This window comes from Orcinus orca, chromosome 8 (genome assembly GCF_937001465.1).
Source record: "Orcinus orca chromosome 8, mOrcOrc1.1, whole genome shotgun sequence".
NCBI classification, from domain to species: Eukaryota; Metazoa; Chordata; class Mammalia; order Artiodactyla; family Delphinidae; genus Orcinus; species Orcinus orca.
Genome location: NC_064566.1, coordinates 53,465 through 71,073, shown reverse-complemented (window position 1 = coordinate 71,073; position 17,609 = coordinate 53,465). Strand labels below are relative to the sequence as shown.

General features: G+C 47.6%; 1 protein-coding gene across 7 annotated transcripts; it reads left to right on the top strand.

The window, feature by feature from the left end:
- The first annotated feature begins 85 nt into the window (after positions 1 to 85).
- On the top strand, positions 86 to 17,011 carry SIRT3 (sirtuin 3). 7 transcript variants are annotated; one of them, XM_004278113.3, is made up of 7 exons: positions 664 to 769; positions 5,344 to 5,529; positions 5,612 to 5,844; positions 7,537 to 7,637; positions 13,376 to 13,537; positions 14,721 to 14,930; positions 16,503 to 17,011. In XM_004278113.3, the coding sequence occupies exons 1-7, from the start codon at positions 687 to 689 to the stop codon at positions 16,530 to 16,532; spliced, it is 1,005 nt and encodes a 334-aa protein (XP_004278161.1). In that variant the 5' UTR covers positions 664 to 686; the 3' UTR covers positions 16,533 to 17,011. The 7 variants fall into 7 exon arrangements, with proteins under 7 accessions (XP_033258597.1, XP_049570393.1, XP_033258593.1 ...); XM_033402703.2 differs by having other exon boundaries at positions 15,541 to 17,011; XM_033402706.2 differs by lacking the exon at positions 664 to 769 and adding an exon at positions 86 to 445 and having other exon boundaries at positions 14,721 to 17,011.
- The last annotated feature ends 598 nt before the right edge of the window (positions 17,012 to 17,609 follow it).

Below are 17,609 nucleotides of genomic sequence, written 5' to 3'. Positions count from 1 at the left end.
GGTTGTCATGGTAACCGTGCCTATTTCCTTCGGGCAGAGTTCTCCTCAAGATTTGTACCGGAATCCCCTGGCAGCTGGCCGTGCTACTCTGGCGTTGAAGAGTACGGGCGCCTGGGTCGAACCAGCCATCGACTGGCTGTGTGGCCTCGGCCTTTGTGACCCAGTGTTCCCGATTCAAGTGGGATGATAACAATACTACCTTCCTAGTAGTGGCTTTCGAGGACTAAGTATAAATATGATGCCTGTCCATAGAAAGCACTCCCAAAGTGTTAGTTATCATCGCCATCTCAACTGAAAAAAGGTGGGAGCGAGGGTAGAGAAATGCAGGTTCCTGGTTTGGTCTCGGGTACCAGAGGAGGGAGATCATCAGACTAGGAAACCGGCCCCACCTTCCGTCCACCTCCACCTGGGCTGCCGGGGCCGGGAAAGAGAGCGCGAGGCTGTGGTAAGGGCTTGCGGGAGCGGGGCGCTGGGGGACGGGGAAAGAGAGCGCGAGGGTGTGGTAAGGACGCGCTGGGGCGGGGCGAGGGTGCACCGAGAGGGGCGGGGCGCGCTGGAGGTGGGGAAAGAGAGCGCGAGGGTGTGATAAGGCCTTGCAGGGGAGGGACTTTCGGGGGTGGGGCGTGCTCGGGGGCGGAGCGCGCACGTGACCCCTGGGCGCCTGATGCTGCGGGCTCTGGAGGAACATGGCGCTGTGGGCTTGTTCGGTTGTTCCCGCCCTCAGGCTTTGGGGCCTGGGAGGTGCGCGGCCCTGGACCCGCCGGCCTTGGTTTGTTCCGGGTGACGGCGGCGGCGGGGGTGGCGGGCGGGGCCCAGGGCGGAGACTGACCCGCTCAGGGGAGCGAGGGAGTCAGGCTTCCCCCTGCGTGGTCGGCGGGACGATTGGAGGACCTGAAAATGGCAAGTCCCTGCTCACGCGGCCCTGAAGGGTGTTCCGGAGACACCCATGGCATTGGTTTCTCGTTTCTTCCCGGGGTATTTTGGGCGTGTATAAGCAACATTACTTGTTTATTCTTGACATCCCGCCCCCTTTTTAGTTAGATTCTATTCTGTACCTGTCCTTTTTTACTTAACATGTCTTGGAGTTACTTCCATTCTAAACAAATGTTTTCTGAGCCTTTTATACTAATCTGTAGAATTCCATTATATGGATGTTTCATACTTTAACGAGTCTCTTGTTGAAATGGGTTCTAATCTTTAGTTATTACAGATAATGCTGTGTTGAATAACCTTATTTGTACCTCACTTTTTGGATAAATTTCTAGTAGTGGAACTCCTGCGTCTACATTTTATTGCCCCACATAAAGGTGGTGCAGTTAATACTCCCACCAGCGTATGTTCATACCCCTTCACAGGTTCATACACAATAATTGCACATTTTGAGTTCTTGTCTAGGAACTGAACCTACAAGTGGAAAAATCTTAAGGCCCATAGTTGCTAATCAGAGTAGTTAGGAAACTAACTTAAATGCCCACTAATGGTCAAGTGTTTACGTAAATAATGGTACGTTCATTTAATGCCTTCTTACACGACTACCAAAAATATCGAAGAGTTTCATAAAGAAATACCAAGGAGGAGTCTTTCTTTCATCCAAGAAACTTTTAATTGGACTCATTATCTACCAGACTGTTTTAGATGCTAGGATGGAGCCGGGGTCAGACAAACTGTTGCCTCCATGGAGCTTATTCCAGTTGCAGAATCTGCAGGCAGTTGTGTGGGTGGGGCATGGCTAAACAGTGACCCGGACCACCAGGTGCTGATCAGGAGACCGCCATCATTCAGTAAACCCTGCTCCCACTCTCCCCACCCCGCTGCTCCCACCATCAAGCAGAAGGCTGGAGGGTGCCTGCGAGGAGCAGTCCGTTTGCACAGGCTGTCTGCAAGTTGGAAGTTGTGCCTTTTTAGGGCTCTTATAAGAAATTGTCCTTTGTTGCCGTTTCCCAGGCAGCACCCATGCTTGCCCCTCAGAGCACCCCTACTCCCAGTAACTCTCATTCCATGTAGCATATACTTTAAGTCATTCAGTATGTTCTAGACATTCGGCAAAATTCTGCCGGGTGTTTTTCAGCGACAGACGTTTTACTGATGTAGATGAGAAATACACATCAAGTACCCTGAGTAATACCTTGCATGCAAGTAGGCACTCAACAATGGTAATGACTTCTACAACATGGGTATTTTTTCAACACCAGCAAGCAACTCTCCGCTTTTCCACAGACACCGACGGGGTGTCAAATTTAACTGAATTCTGACTCTGTCAGCCTGGAGATAGCACCAGCTTCCACAGGTTAAGGGCTCAGTCCCACAAGACTGACACCACTTCAGCCGCCAATCCAGGTTCACCTGTCCTTCTGACGAACTGACTGCAAATTGGAGGTTCCCACGACCCCCTCCTCTGGTTGGATTCACTTGCTAGAGCGGCTCACAGAATTCAGGAAACCAGTTGACTTACTAGATCGCGGGTTTATTATAAGGGATATTAAAGGATATGAATGAATAGCCAGATGGAGAGATATGTATATAGGGCGAGGTTTGGAAGGGTTCTCAATACAGGAGCTTCTGTCCCTGTGGAGTTTAGGGCCTGGCACGTGGAAGCTTTCTGGTTCACCAACCTGGCAGCTCTCTGAACCCCCTCCTTTTGGGTTTTCATGGAGGCTCCAACCCTCTAATTGTGGTCGGTCCCCCTGGCAACTATATCCCCATCCTTAGGGGATTTCCAATAGTCACCTCATTAACATAAACTCAGTGTAGTTGTGAGAGGCTTGTTATGAATAACAAGACACCCATTTCACCTTCACGGCTCTGAAGTGATTTTAGGAACTGAGGCCAAAAGGCCAAATATTGTAACGAAAGATGCTCCCGTTGCTCTTAGGAAATTCAGAGAGTTCTGGGACAGAGACCAAAATACATATTTATTATAAATCACAGTATCACAACTTCCCTCTCATTCCTTTTGCATTTCTCATAATAATTTGCATTTAGGAGGAGCTCAGTAAATGTTTGGGTGAGGACCTTAGGTGAATAGACGCTGTTGCTGCTGTGCGCAGGGGGCATTTAATAGCTGTGGCTGGAACCAGAACCTTCTCTCTCCTTCCTAGCCCTCTGACTGGTTTCCATCGGAAAACCCTCTTTGGAGATTTCATTGACTTTTGCGCTCAGAAGAGCTGCCTTCACAGGTGATTTCATGCAAGTCTTTGATGCAGCAGAACTTTCTTCAGAATCTCGGGGCCTCTCTGCAAGAGCCTGGGGAGGAGTGGGGAAGCATTGTTTTCCCTGCTGCATCTATTTCCTGTACTTTCTGCTGGGAGGTTTACAGCTATGGATTTTTTTCAAAAGACTGTAGGAATCGTCTCTGGCTCCCTTGCTTTTAGCTTCGGCAGCTGAGGCTCAGGGTGCTTGAGCGACTTGGTGAGACAGGCAGTGAGCTAGGGCTGTGCCTCTCCTTTTGGTGCCCTCGGCCCTGCCTCCCCTTGCCACGTTCCTCTTTCTCATCACACACCTTTCTGAGGTCTGTTCTTTGGAAAACCAAGATGATGCTTTGTGTGTCAGGAGAGGCATCACAAATGGACTGAGTGGCCAGCAAGCCCCTGAGTTGCACTGTCATTTACCCCAGAGTGGAGTGTGAGAGTGCAGGAAGGGAAGGGGTGACAGGCACCCTAAAGGGAGGAGGGGGAGCCAGCACTGTCACCTTTCAGAGGAGGGCGAAGTGACTCCTCACCGGGTTCATCAGTGGCTTCATGAAGGAGGTGGCCTTGACTCTGGGAGACTCTGGACACGCTGAGGTGGAAAAAGGGCTTTTCAGGCAAAGGAGCTGGGTTTGGGGTGTATACGAGAACCAGGAGAGGAGGGGTCTGTGAGAGGGAGTAGCGGGGTTGAAGCCATCACTGGGGCGGGGTGTGTTGTGCTAAGATGTTAGGGTGCTCTGGCGGGCAGAGGGCGTCTGGGCAAACCTCACCAGCCGTGCGTAAGCAGGTGGGTCTGTGCAGATTTTTCAGGAACAAGAGAAAAACCAAAGACAGAGCAAACAAGGGAGTGAGTTAGGGTCGCACTCCTGGAAGATAAGCTCTGGGTTGTCCTGGCCTGTATGTAAAGATGTGCTTTTAGCGTGCCTATTTCTTGCTTGTATCACAAATGAGTAAAATAAATACTCTGTTTCCTGTTTTTATGTCTGTATTCACTTTAGATTTATCAATCATTTGGGGAGGGCTGTCGTTTCAGTTGGTTTAATCTCTTTTCCTGTCAGGGTGGAGGGCGATGTCCTGGAGGCGGGTCATCAGGCCCTTCTCCTGGGGGATGGGTGTGGTAGCTGCCAGCCCTTGGGGTGTGAGGAAGGTGCCCTGTGTGGTGGGGCGGGCCGTCTTGAACTCTGGGTGAGCTGCCAGAGTGATGCCAGGCGGTGATGAAGTTGTGCAGCTCAGGCAGCTGCCAGATGAGGGCCCAGAGAGCAGATCAGTAAACCCAGAAGGCCTTCAGGCCCGCACTTGTCTCTAGCCTGCGCGCCCCCAGTGGCTGCAGACTTGCTTCTGTGGAACGTTTTTCAGGTGTCGCTCCAGGCTCTGTGCTGTCTGTGTTGCCCTCGTCTTCTTCCGGGTGCTTTCCTGGGTTTGGAGTCACTTACTGAGTCCTGATGCCTCTCTGAAGCCTGTGACTTGTTTATTGTGTGTCTTGCTCTTTTTGTGTGTGGAAGAGCACCTCACCCCTGACCGTTAAACTTGTTGAGAGCGTCTCAGCTCCTGGTCTCTGGAGTTTTGCAGGGAGACCCCGAGGTCCAGTCTGCCCACTGCCTTGCCTGGGTTCTGTGACTTGTTTGGCTGCCATGTAACATGAGCAGCCTCCTGAGTAGTTGCGGACGTTGAAGTTTCTGCAGCAGTTTGAATCGCTCACTGTTAGGATATGAATGTTTGTTTTTGGAATGGTCTCTTGAACCCACTTATCATCCTGGTAATATTTGGTGTAAAGTCTGAGATGTTTAACTTTCTTTAAATGTCACTGAGTATTTGTCACGTCCCAGGTATGTTAGGGTGTATGGCTCTGCAGAGAGTATCCCCAGAGACCCCGCAAAGGGATGCCCTTGGCTCTAGCTTGAGCCTTCAGCACTAGCCTTTGATAACAGGAATTGTGAAATGATACTTTCCTTATTTGCACAGTTGCTATTAACCTGAAATACGTCTTGATTTCTGAGTTTGTATTTTATCCATGGTGAGAAAGGTGGTCGTTTGGGGGGCAGGAGGGAAGTGTGCGGTCATTCTCAGTGGTGGGGTTGGGGAGGGGAGACATGGCTCATTCTTGCTAGCATGAACTGGATTATCATCGGTTACGTGACTGCTCTCCTTTTCCTGTCAGTGTTGCAGGTGGAGGAAGGCCCATATCTTTTTCTGCCGGTGCCTCAAGTGTCTCTGGAAGCGGAGGCCACAGTCAGAAGTTTCTCCTGCAGGACATTGCTGAGCTGATTAAAACCAGAGCCTGCCAGAGGGTGGTGGTCATGGTGGGGGCCGGCATCAGCACACCCAGCGGCGTCCCAGACTTCAGGTGCCGTGCAGTCCCCATGCACCTCCCTGGCTGCCTGGGGCTCTCTCCTGAAGGGCTCAGAGCCTCTTGCTTCTCTCTGCAGATCTCCAGGGACCGGATACTACAGCAACCTCCAGCAGTACAAGATCCCCTACCCCGAGGCCATTTTTGAGCTCTCATTTTTCTTTCGCGATCCCAAGCCGTTTTTCACTTTTGCCAAGGAGCTGTACCCTGGGAACTATAGGCCTAATGCCACTCACTACTTCCTGCGACTGCTCCATGACAAGGGGCTGCTTCTGCGGCTCTACACACAGAACATCGATGGGCTTGAGAGAGGTGAGACCTCCGTCCTGTCTCACATCTTCTCACTCCTGCAGGGAAGGCTCAGGTGCCTGTTTCTGGGTAGGGCTGAGGCCCAGTGCTTATTCCCCATCCTTGTGACTGATTTTGAGCCAAAAAGTTTTGCCTTTGTCCCCCAAAAAAATGTCCTCTGTGTGTTTAAGTATCACTGTTGGGACCTCATTGGTGGACCCATTTTCTGGGCTGTGAGTTTGGGATAGAACTAAAGTTGACATTGGGAGCTTCTGATCCGTTGATTTCTTTTCTTTTTATATGTATATATTTTAAAATATTTATTTATTTATTTGGCTGCATCAGGTCTTAGTTGTGGCACACAGGATCTTTGTTGCGGTGCGTGGGCTTCTCTCTAGTTGTGGCGCACGGGCTCCAGAGCACGTGGCCTCAGTAGTTGCGGTACACAGGCTCTCTAGTCGTGGCACGTGGGCTTAGTTGCCCTGCGGCATGTGGGATATTCGGTCCCCAACCGGGGATCAAACCCATGTCCTCTGCATTGGAAGGCGGATTCTTAACCACTGGACCACAAGTGAAGTCCCCTAATGATTTCCTTTTTAAAGTTTTCATTATGGGATTTTCCGAGCACACAAAAATGAAGAGAAGAATGTAATGAATCCTCATGTCCTCATCACCTCATCATGGCTAGTCCTGTTTAATCTGTGTCCTACCCCACCTCTCTGTCACCCCCAACTATTTTGAAGCAGATCCCTCTCATCATAAATTTAATACATAAATCTAGCAATGGATATCTTTAGAAGATAAAGACTTTTAAAACACAACCATGATATTGTCACACAGAGAAATCACTCATAATTCCTTAAGTTCATCAAACTCAGTGTGTGGTGATTTCTTGACTGTCTAGGTGGCGGCCACAACCAGTGATTCATGGGTCATACTGTCATACAGACCCCTGGCCGTGCACCCTAGAGAAGCAGTTGCCGGGGCCTCTTCTTACGTGCAGTGACGCTGACAGGTGCTGACAGGCAACTCTCAGCAAGCCAGCGGCAGCTCAGCCAGGCTGTGGGTGTGTTGTGATTCGAAAAATGGAGTTATCTCGACTCCAGGAAAATGTTTCTTTGCTAGAAGGACTCTACAGCTTGGAACCACATAGGCAGCAGTGAATACCCCATGGGGACAGTCTCTCTCCTGGAGTTGCAGCAGGGCAGGCCTTGTGGGAAGGCGGGAGTGTGTGGCTGTGAGCTTCGGCGTATGTACAGTGAGGACAGTGGGAAACCACTGCAGCTAGGACCAGGTCTGTGTACCTACAGTCTTCCAGAGCTGACGGTGATAACAAAAACTTCATGATAAGTTACCTTTTGTCTGTTTTTCTACAGGTTTTTGGAAATGTATTTATCATATTTTCTCCCTTTTACTAGGTGTCTGTGGCATAGAAAATGTTTTTCTTAGTATTGGGTGTACTTTTATCTGGACTTAAATGTTTTTTCTACTGTGTTTTCACAGGCTTTGTTTTAACTGTGATTCGGCTCCATGTTGGAGCCTCACCCCTGAGGTTATTCTGATCAGTGGGGTGTCGTTTGTAGGTGACAGAGGCGGGGCTGTCGGGCTTCCACCAAGGGCAGTGACTCCTGGAGGGCCTGCTCAGCCCAGAGGTTACACTAAGGGGCTTCCGCCCAAGCTGGGGGCAGCAGCACTTAGCTTTGGTTTGAATTTCAGCGTCTGGCATCCCTGCCTCAAAGCTCGTTGAAGCTCATGGATCCTTTGCCTCTGCCACCTGCACCGTCTGCCGAAGACCCTTCCCAGGGGAGGACTTTTGGGTGAGTTGTCACACTGGCAGTTCTCTCCCTTCTGCCTTTCTCACTGGGAGTAAGCTGGAGAAGCGGTGTTGCATAAGCATCATGTCGGAAGGACAACAGAACAGTAATACTAGGAAAATATTTTTAATATGTACTTGTAAAAAATTAAGGCAATACAAACAACAAGGATTTACGGTATAGCATAGGGAACTATACATTCAATAGCTTTAATAACCTATAAGGGAAAAGAATAAAAAAAGAATATGTATACATACATATATATACACATGTATAACCGAATCCCTTTGCTGTACACCTGAAACTAACACAATATCGTAAACCAGCTGTACTTCAGTTTTTTAAAAATGTGCAAGTCCTAACTCCCAGTACCTGTAAATATAAACTTATTGGGCCATAGGATCTTTTCAGATTAAAAAAAAAATAAGGCAATAGAGAAATATATAGGGAAAAATGAATCTGCCTTCATCCAGTTCCTGTAGCCCACTTTTAACAGTTTGGTGTATAATGTTCCAGGCCTTAAAAAAAGAAAGATATGTATATACAAACATACATGCACACTTCTGGGTACTTACACCCACACACAGTTACAATTTTTTTTCATTAATGGGATCATTAAGATTAATGTGCAACATGCTTTGTCACTGAGCAAAATTTCATGGATATTTTGTGTCAATAACTACAGCTCTACTTACTGTTTTTAGTAACTATAGAGCATTCCATTTAGCAATTCACCTGTTGTGGGATATATTATGATGTTTGTGATTTTTACTATTAAAAATAATACAGTAATGATACCCATGTTTACACCTCTGTGTACTTCTGGGAATATTTGGGAATAGAATTTTTTTTTTTAATTTTATTGAAGTATAGTTGATTCACAATGTTGTGTTTAATTTCTGCTGTACAGCAGAGTGACCAGTTATACATATATATATTCTTTTTCACATTCTTTTCCATTATGGTTTATCACAGGATATTGAATATAGTTCCCTGTGCTATACTGTAGGCCCTTGTAGTTTATCCATCCTATATATAATAGTTTGCATTTGCTAATCCCACACTCCCAATCCATCCCTCCCACACCTCCCTACCCCTTGGCAACCACAAGTCTGTTCTCTTTCTCTGTGAGTCTGTTTCTGTTTCGTAGATATGTTCATTTGTGTGGTATTTTAGATTCCACGTATAAGTGATATCCTATGATATTTGTCTTTCTCTTTCTGACTTACTCTGCTTAGTATGATAATCTCTAGGTCCATCCATGTGGCTGCAAATGGCATTATTTCAGTCTTTTAAATGGCTGAGTAATATTCCATTGTATATATCTATATACACCACATCTTTATCCTAGAATGGGTTTTTTTTGTTTCTTTTTTTTTTTTTTTTTTTGCGGTACGCGGGCCTCTCACTGTTGTGGCCTCTCCCGTTGCGGAGCACAGGCTCCGGACACGCAGGCTCAGCAGCCATGGCTTACAGGCCCAGCCGCTCCGCGGCATGTGGGATCTTCCCGGACCGGGCCACGAACCCGTGTCCCCTGCATCGGCAGGTGGACTCTCAACCACTGCGCCACCAGGGAAGCCCTGTTTGTAGATTTTTTCATGATGGCCATTCTGACTAGTGTGAGGTGATACCTCCTTGTAGTTTTGATTTGCACTTCTCTCATAATTAGTGATGTTGAGCATCTTTTCACCTGCCTCTTGGCCATCTGTATGTCTTCTTTGGAGAAATGTATATTTAGGTTAGGTCTTCCGCCCATTTTTGGATTGGGTTGTTTGTTTTTTTGATATTGAGTTGCATGAGCTCTTTGTATATTTTGGAGATTAATCCTTTGTCCGTTGATTCATTTGCAAATATTCTCTTCAATTCTGAGGGTTGTCTTTTCATCTTGTTTATGGTTTCCTTTGCTGTGCAAAAGCTTTTAAGTTTCATTAGGTCCCATTTGTTTATTTTTGTTTTTGTTTCCATTACTCTAGGAGGTGGGTCAAAAAAGATCTTGCTGTGATTTATGTCAAAGAGTGTTCTTCCTATGTTTTCCTCTAAGAGTATTATAGTGTCCGGTCTTACATTTAGGTCTTTAATCCATTTTGAGTTTATTTATTTATTTATATACAGTTGGTTTTTTTTAATAGTTTTTTTTTTTTTTAGATGTTGGGGTAGGAGTTTATTAATTATTTATTTTTGCTGCGTTGGGTCTTCGTTTCTGTGTGAAGGCTTTCTCTAGTTGTGGCAAGTGGGGGTCACTCTTCATCGCGGTGCGCGGGCCTCTCACTACAGCGGCCTCTCTTGTTGCGGAGCACAGGCTCCAGACACGCAGGCTCAGTAGTTGTGGCTCACGGGCCTAGTTGCTCCGTGGCATATGGGATCCTCCCAGACCAGGGCTCGAACCCGTGTCCCCTGCATTGGCAGGCAGATTCTCAACCACTGCGCCACCAGGGAAGCCCCATGAGTTTATTTTTGTGTATGGTGTTAGGGAGTGTTCTAATTTCATTCTTTTACATGTAGCTGTCCAGTTTTCCCAGCACCGCTTATTGAAGAGACTGTCTTTTCTCCGTTGTATATCCTTGCGGAAGGTGGATTCTTAACCACTGGACCACTGGGGAAGTCCCTAGAATGGGTTTTTAAGTAGAGTAAGATAGGGTGGAAAATCTTAAATAAAGATGAAATTCTGAAATATCAACATGGCACAGGATCCTGTCTTTTATTTTTTATTGAGGTGAAATTCACATAGCATAAAATTAACCATTTTAAAGTGTACCGTCTATTGGTATTTAGTACATTCACTGTGTTGTGCAACCGCCACCTCTATCTAATTCCAAAATATTTTCATCACCCCAAAGGAAAACCCTGTATCCACTAATCAGTCAACCGTATTCCCTTCCTGCCCCCAACCCCTAGCAACCACTGATTTTTAAAAAAATTCTATTGGAGTGTAGTTGATTTACAGTGTTGTGTTAGTTTCAGGTGTACAGCAAAGTGATTCAGTCATACATATACATATATTCATTCTTTTTCAGATTCTTTTCCCGTATAGGTTATTACAGAATATTGAGTACAGTTTCCTGTGTTATACAGTAGGTCCTTGTTGGTATATAGTAGTGTGTATATGTTAATCCCAGGCTCCTAATTTATCCCTCCCTACCACGTTTCCCCTTTGGTAGCCATAAGTTTGTTTTTGAAATCTGTGAGTCTGTTTCTGTTTTGTAAATAAGTTCATTTGTATCATTAAAAAAAATTAGATTCCACATGAGTGATATCATATATCTGTCTTTCTCTGTCTGACTTCCTTCACTTAGTATGGGAATCTCTAGGTCCATCCGTGTTGCTGCAAATGGCATTATTTTGTTATTTTTTATGGCTGAGTAGTATTCCATTGTGTATATGTGCCACATCTTCTTTACGCATTCGTCTGTTGGTGGACTTTTAGGTTGGCAGTCACGGACCTTTCCGCCGTCTCCATAGTTCTGCCCCCCGGAGTGTCGTAGTTGGGGCGCAGCCTTCCCACTGGCTTCTCTCACTTAGCACTAGGTACTTAAGGTCCCTCCGTGTCTTTTCATGGCCTGATAAGCACTTTTTTTTTTAGGCTAATATTCCATTTGCTGGATGTAACACAGTTTGTTTATCCATTCACCTACTAAAGGACATCTTGATTGCTTTGGCAATTATGAATAAAGTTGCGATAAACATCCATGTGCAGGTTTTTATGTGGACATAAGTTCCTCTGGGTAAATACCAAGGAGCGTGATTGCTGAATGCTATGGTAAGACTGTGTTTAGTTTGTGTCTTCCCAAGGGGCTGCCCCATTTTGCATTCCCAGCGGCAGTGAATGTGAGTTCCTGTTGCTCCACATCCTCATAAGCACTTGGTGTTGTCAGTGTTCTGACTCTGGCCGTTCTTAATAGGTGTGTAGTGGAATATCATTGTTTAATTTGCAATTTCCTAGTGGCATATGATGTTGAACTTGTTTCATATGCTCATTTACCATCTGTATATCTTCTTTGGTGAGGTCTTGGGCTCAGTTTTTAACTGGGTTGCCCATTTTCTTATTGTTCTTTATCAGATGTGTCTTTTGCATATTTTCTCCCCGTCTGTGACTTGTCGTCTCATCCTCTTATTGTCTTTCACAGAGGAGAAGTCTTTAATTTTAATGAAGCCTGACTTACCATATTTTTCTTTCATCGATCATCTTCTTCCAGATTGTGTTGGCCATTCTGAGTCTTTTGCTTTCCATATCAACTTTAGAATCAGTCTGTTGCTATCTATTCTCTGCATATTTTAAAAAACTTTTCTCTTTGGAGTTTTGCACTTTACTATGGTTTGTCTCCGTATGGATTTCCTTTTGTTTATTCTGCTTAAAAATTGTAGAGCTTTCTGAATCTGAGGTTTGATATCTTTCATTTTTGCTGAAAAATCTTCAGTCATGATCCCTTCAGACAGTGACTGCCTCACCATGTCGTGTCCTCTCTGTGTGGACCTTGGGTGAAACACCTCTGAGACTGGTTCACACTGTCCGCAGCCCTTGGCGGCTCTTTTCTACACCCATCCTGCTCGTCTTTGTGCTGCATTCTGGGTTCTTCTCATGATCTACTTTCCAGTTTATCGATATTCTGTTCTGTCATAGAGGATAAAGCCCTTCCACTGAGCTTTAATTTTCGATACTCTACTTTTTATTACTGGAAGTTCTATCTGGTTCTTTTTCAAATCCACGACATTATTTTGTATAGCTTTCTATCTCCAATAGATATTTCAAGCCTGTCTTTTTAAAAATTTACCCATAATATAGTTTCTAATCTGTATCTGCGAATATCTGAAGTCGTTGACCAGCCCATCTCTTTTGTCTGTTGTTTCTGCTGCTCCTTACTGGGTTCTGCCTGCAAAAACAAATCCCATTAGCTGTAAAGGTTTATCTTAGAAGCCAGGTGTCTTTTTCCTTAGTTTCCTCCTCTAATGTCTAGCCCAAGCATGAATCCAAGTGTAGCAGGATATAATAATAGCTTACATCTGCTTCACCTTGGCCTGCAAGGAGGAAGTCTGTGGAAAATGTTGTGACTCATAACTCCAGCCAGTGAGTTGAAGCCGACCTGAATGTCTTCAGGGCTAAGGTGATGATGTCAGGATCACTTCAGCTAAAATCAGGGACAAATTGAATAATGCCTGTTGTTGGCCAAATGCCTACAGAGTACTTCTGAGGACTATATAATCAGTACAGTTGACCTTTGAACATGGGTTTGAACTGTGTGGGTCCACTCATATGTGGATTTTTTTCAATAATTGTGTACTCCAGGACTACTTGATCCATGGTTGGTTGAACCACAGATACAGAGGAACCATCTGTACAGAGGGTTAACTAACTCTAAGTTCTGTATAGATTTTCATTTGTGCGGAGGGTTGGTGCCCCTGACCCCTGTATTGTTCCAAGTTCAGCTGTGTTTCCTCAGCACCTGCATATCTCTGATAAGCACCCCAGGTGCAGAGCGTAGTGTTCAATGCGTTGGATATCGTATGGTGTCCATGATCTGCTTTCAAATACTGCAAGCTCCCCAAATTCTGGGGTGCTATATGAAACTGGCAGAGTGTCAGTAATTGCTGAAGCTGGGTTCATTATAGACAGGGGGCTTCACTGTACTACTGTCTCAGCTGTGGAACGCTTGACAGTTTCTCAATAAGAAGCTGGTTTTGCCTTTTCCGTTTAAAGTGTGTTGTGACAGCTTCCTTGGGCCCCCTTTCTGTCTGTGTCACCCCAGGCCGACGTGATGGTGGACACGGTCCCACGCTGCCCGGTCTGCACTGGCGTTGTGAAGCCCGACATCGTATTCTTTGGGGAGATGCTGCCCCACAGGTTCCTGCTGCATCTGGCTGACTTCCCCATGGCAGACCTGCTGCTCATCCTTGGGACCTCTCTGGAGGTTTGTCAGCAGGCCTTGCGGTGCACAGACATGTGGGGAGGAGGCTGGCGGGACGAGGCAGAGGAGGTGGGGCTGGTGGGACAGACGCCCTGGGGCCACACCTCTGGAAGATGAGTGGATTCAACATGCGAGGAGGCAGAGGTGTTCCAGGCCTAGAATGGGGAGCAGGGAGGATGCTCAGCGTTGGAGGTATCCAGAGTGCAGGTGGGCACCGTGCGCAAGGGGAAGGGGTGTGGGAGACGTGAGGCGGGAGCAGGTCTCCCAGGTCGTATCACAGAGACCGACCTTGTGTAGAGGCAGTGAAACCAGGGATGTAGCTGGTCATCCTCGGGATCAGAGAGACTTGGGGACAGGGACTGAAGTGAGCAGATGTCCAGGAGGCTGAGCACAGTCAGACTGCGGGGCTATGAGAGACGGCAGAGAGGGAACGGCTGGACTCGGAGCCTGGCGTCACTTTGAGGACCGAAGAGAGAGGTGTCTGTCTCTTCGTGGGGGTCAGGGCCTTTGCTGGGGAGGGGGAATCTGGATCAGGGATGCTGAGTGCAGTCCTGCACACGTGTGTTTGAGGGGCCTGGGAGATGCCTCCGGATTTGAAGCTCAGGAGACTTCTAAAGGACGTGATGAGACCCTGAAATGGGCTGCGCCTGATTGGATGCAGGCACCAAGGGGCAGAGGGGCCAGAAAGACCTGTGCCTGGGGCCCCAGCCAGTCAGAGGCCCAGAGCTGTGTGTTTCTTCAGTGAACCTGCCTGCTGTGTGCCAGGCCCTGTTGCAGTGTGTGTGTCAGGACCCCCTCAGTGATGGCCCCTCTGTGAGGGGCCGGGCCCTTGCTCTCAGGGAGCGAGACCAGATAGACGAGCTGTCATGTCACTGGTGAGTGTGGATGAGGAGGGCAGGTAAGGTGGTGTGCATGAACTTTAGCAGGGAGACCCACAGGACCCAGGAGATGTCGGAAGAGAAAGGGGGCGTGGATGAGAGGCAGGCTGGGGTGGGGGAACAAGGGCATCGAGACCCAGCGGTGGGAGTGCTACTGAAGAAATGAAATGGATGCTGGGTTTTCTCCATATCCAAGGTCTCACTGTCAGTCTGTGCTGTCCCTCCGAGGCTGCAGGGGCTGTGGCAGAAAGGTCCCGAGGGCTTGGGAGGGCGGGCACTGTGCTCCTCACGTTTGGGCAATTTTTCAGGTGGAACCTTTCGCCAGCTTGTCTGAGGCCGTGAGGAGCTCGGTGCCCCGACTGCTCATCAACCGGGACTTGGTGGGGTCCTTGGCTAGGCATCCTCGGGGCAGGGATGTGGTCCAGCTGGGGGACGTGGTTCACGGTGTGAAAAGGCTGGTGGAGCTTCTGGGCTGGACGGAGGAGATGCGGGACCTCATCCAGCGGGAAACTGGAAAGGTAGGGACTGCTGAGAGTCACGGGAGGGGCCATCTCTTCTACTCTGGGGTCTGGTCAACCTGGAGTGGCGCCCTCTTTGGCTAAAACAGTAACAGTAATAGGTAATATTGCTGTTAACCCTGTACCAGGCACTGTTTGGCGCCATCTATGTGCTTATGAATCGGGTGCTGTGATTCTTAATACCTCTGTTTAGAGATGAAGAAACTGATGCTTCGTTCCTGCTGAGTGGCAGAGTGGAGATGAGGGTCTAGGCAGACAGGGCTGTCGTTCTGCAGTCGTCACACTTCAGCTGTCTTTGTACCCTAAACTGAAGGAGCACTCCAGGATAAGATGTGATTCTGAAGTTCTCTGAACCTGTGTGGGATGATGCTTTTAGGAGATAATCAGAGTGAGAGGAGTTGACGTATCATCTGCTGAGCGTAGAAAGTCAGAGAGCCTTGATCTCTCTAGATGTCAAACCTCCTATAAACAAGTGAGGTTACAGAAGATGCAGTTTCCCATGAGAATCAGTTAGCACGTATAGCCTTGATGTGAGGGGTTCTTTTCTACAGGGGGCAGCATTAAGCATTTTAAGTCCAGTTGTCTCAAAGAGGATTATTTATGATGACAGCCAGGTTTAACACTGCTGGAAGTGGACTTCACTAGAATGCTGTAAGTTATATTCTTGCCATCTCGGGAAACCTCTCACCTTCTGGCTGTGGCTGCTTCAGGACTCAGGGCCATGAGTCAGCCCTTTCCTCTCACCTCCACTGGCAAAAGCCCCCAGCCTCTGGCTACAGCCTGATTTCTTACCAATTTGAACCAAAGCAAGAAGAATATGAGGCTTTTTAAAGATATAAGACTTTGCAGTTATATTGTTTTCATGATATTAGACATCATTGCCTTTCAATCCAGAGTTTGGCTCTTAGGGATAAGATGTAGGACGGTGCCATTTCTCATTTCATTATATGGAGGAAATAAAGACCATCAAATGTTAAAGTCATGTTGCTGGGTCGCTTAATGGAAGCAGAGTCCAGCTAATACGGATGCTTACACTTTACACCTCGAGAGGAACCGTAGCAGATGCCTTGCTCACAGGGGAGTAGAGATCTTGGTCAGATCCGCCTGGCAGCTTACACAGGAGCCTTGGGTGGCTGACTTCCTACTTCCATATAACAACAAGACAAAGTCAAGTAGCCTCTATAGACGTTTAGAATTATAGTCCTATAGGATTTGACCTGTGCTATTTTCTAGTTCCACAGAAATTTGTGTAAAGTTACGATTTTAGGGGTTTACTTATTTTAAAAGAGTTGCTGTCCAAGAATAAACACTAAGGGATGAGCTGAAGTCTAAGCTGGATTACTTTCCCAAACAGTGAACGTACGTGAGTGCATCTCGCCTGGTTACTTAAGCGAAGCCCTCCATTTAGCCGCCCAGTTTTGCCCAGCCCTGCTGGCATCGTCTTAACTTGGTTGAACAGCAGCATTTGCGGACAGAAAAGCTTCCGTTTTAGGAAATAATTCAATTCCAGGCCCTGAGATGTGCCCAGGTATGTTTTCAGATAACCAGTTTCCTCTCTCCTTTGTGCTCCAGCTTGATGGTTGGGACAAATTAGGAGAGTGAGGGCTGCTCCTCACGCCAGAAAGGGCTACACGGGAGCCACTGCCCACTTCTGACGAGCCCTCTGCCTGAAGAACAGCTCGGGCACGCTTACAAATTTTGGCTGAACCAGAACATGCGACCTGAGGCTGCCCCTGGAGTGTCTTCCCAGGTCATGAGTCTGTGCACTCGGGGCCACCCCAGCCACAGATGTGCAGGAGCTGCCTGGCCTGACTTTTTGCTGAAGCTCTTAATGCCACAAGCGTTCTTCTGATGGTCAACCTCTTGGACTCAGACAACCTGGAACCCCAGACTGGACTCCATCTGAAGGGCAGGTTTAGCATCTGTCCACTTGGGTCGAGCAGCCCCAGTCACACCCCAAGTGTGGGCCTGGGTCCCAGGTAACGCACTAGGGTTTTCTAGCGCGGTGGCCTCTTTAGTAGGTTTATTTTGAGAGATTGTCCTTCATTTCTGGCATGAAGTAAACTAATAGAGAAACTGGGCATCCCTTCATTTTTGTCTCCTGAAAGGGAAGATGAACGTGGAAAGGGGAGCTTGGGGGTGTGTGCGTGTCTCTCCTCTACTGAAACAACCCGAGGACTGAGAACATTTGTCCCTAATTCATCTCGGAGATGGGCATAGTGGCCTCTTCCAGCTCAAGTCCACGGGACTTTCAGAGCACCCAGCACCCCTCATGAAGGTCATCCCATCCTGTTCACTCGACCCTGATGCCTTTCACATCAACCCCCAGAAACTCATCTGTTCCAGACCATTCCAGCAGCTTCCTGTCTCCCTGTTTCTCCTCGCCCCCATCACGCCTTCTTCCAGTAATGCTGCTAGAATTAACCTCTAAGACAGAAGGCAGTACTCATTTGGAAACCTCGCCTAGCTCCCTGACCTGTGCTCAGGCCACACTGCTGTTTGGGCAGAACATACTGTGGTCTCCCTGCTTCTGTACAGGCCTCTTCTGGGGTTGCCCCAACCCTGCCCCCAGTGCTTTCTCCTTCCTGGCATCTTGTCTTCCCCACTGGGCCCCTGGGCTGGAGCAGATCTCACCGACAGACTCCTCAGGAGACCTGGTGGCCTCACTCTTCAAGAACA

Bases quoted from the DNA above. Each gene is read 5' to 3' on its own strand.
- SIRT3 (XM_033402702.1), top strand. From the start codon at position 687: ATGGCGCTGTGGGCTTGTTCGGTTGTTCCCGCCCTCAGGCTTTGGGGC. The intron at 5,845-7,536 runs GTGAGACCTCCG...TTTGAATTTCAG, and splicing joins CATCGATGGGCTTGAGAGAG to CGTCTGGCATCCCTGCCTCA. The intron at 13,538-14,720 runs GTTTGTCAGCAG...GCAATTTTTCAG, and splicing joins TCCTTGGGACCTCTCTGGAG to GTGGAACCTTTCGCCAGCTT.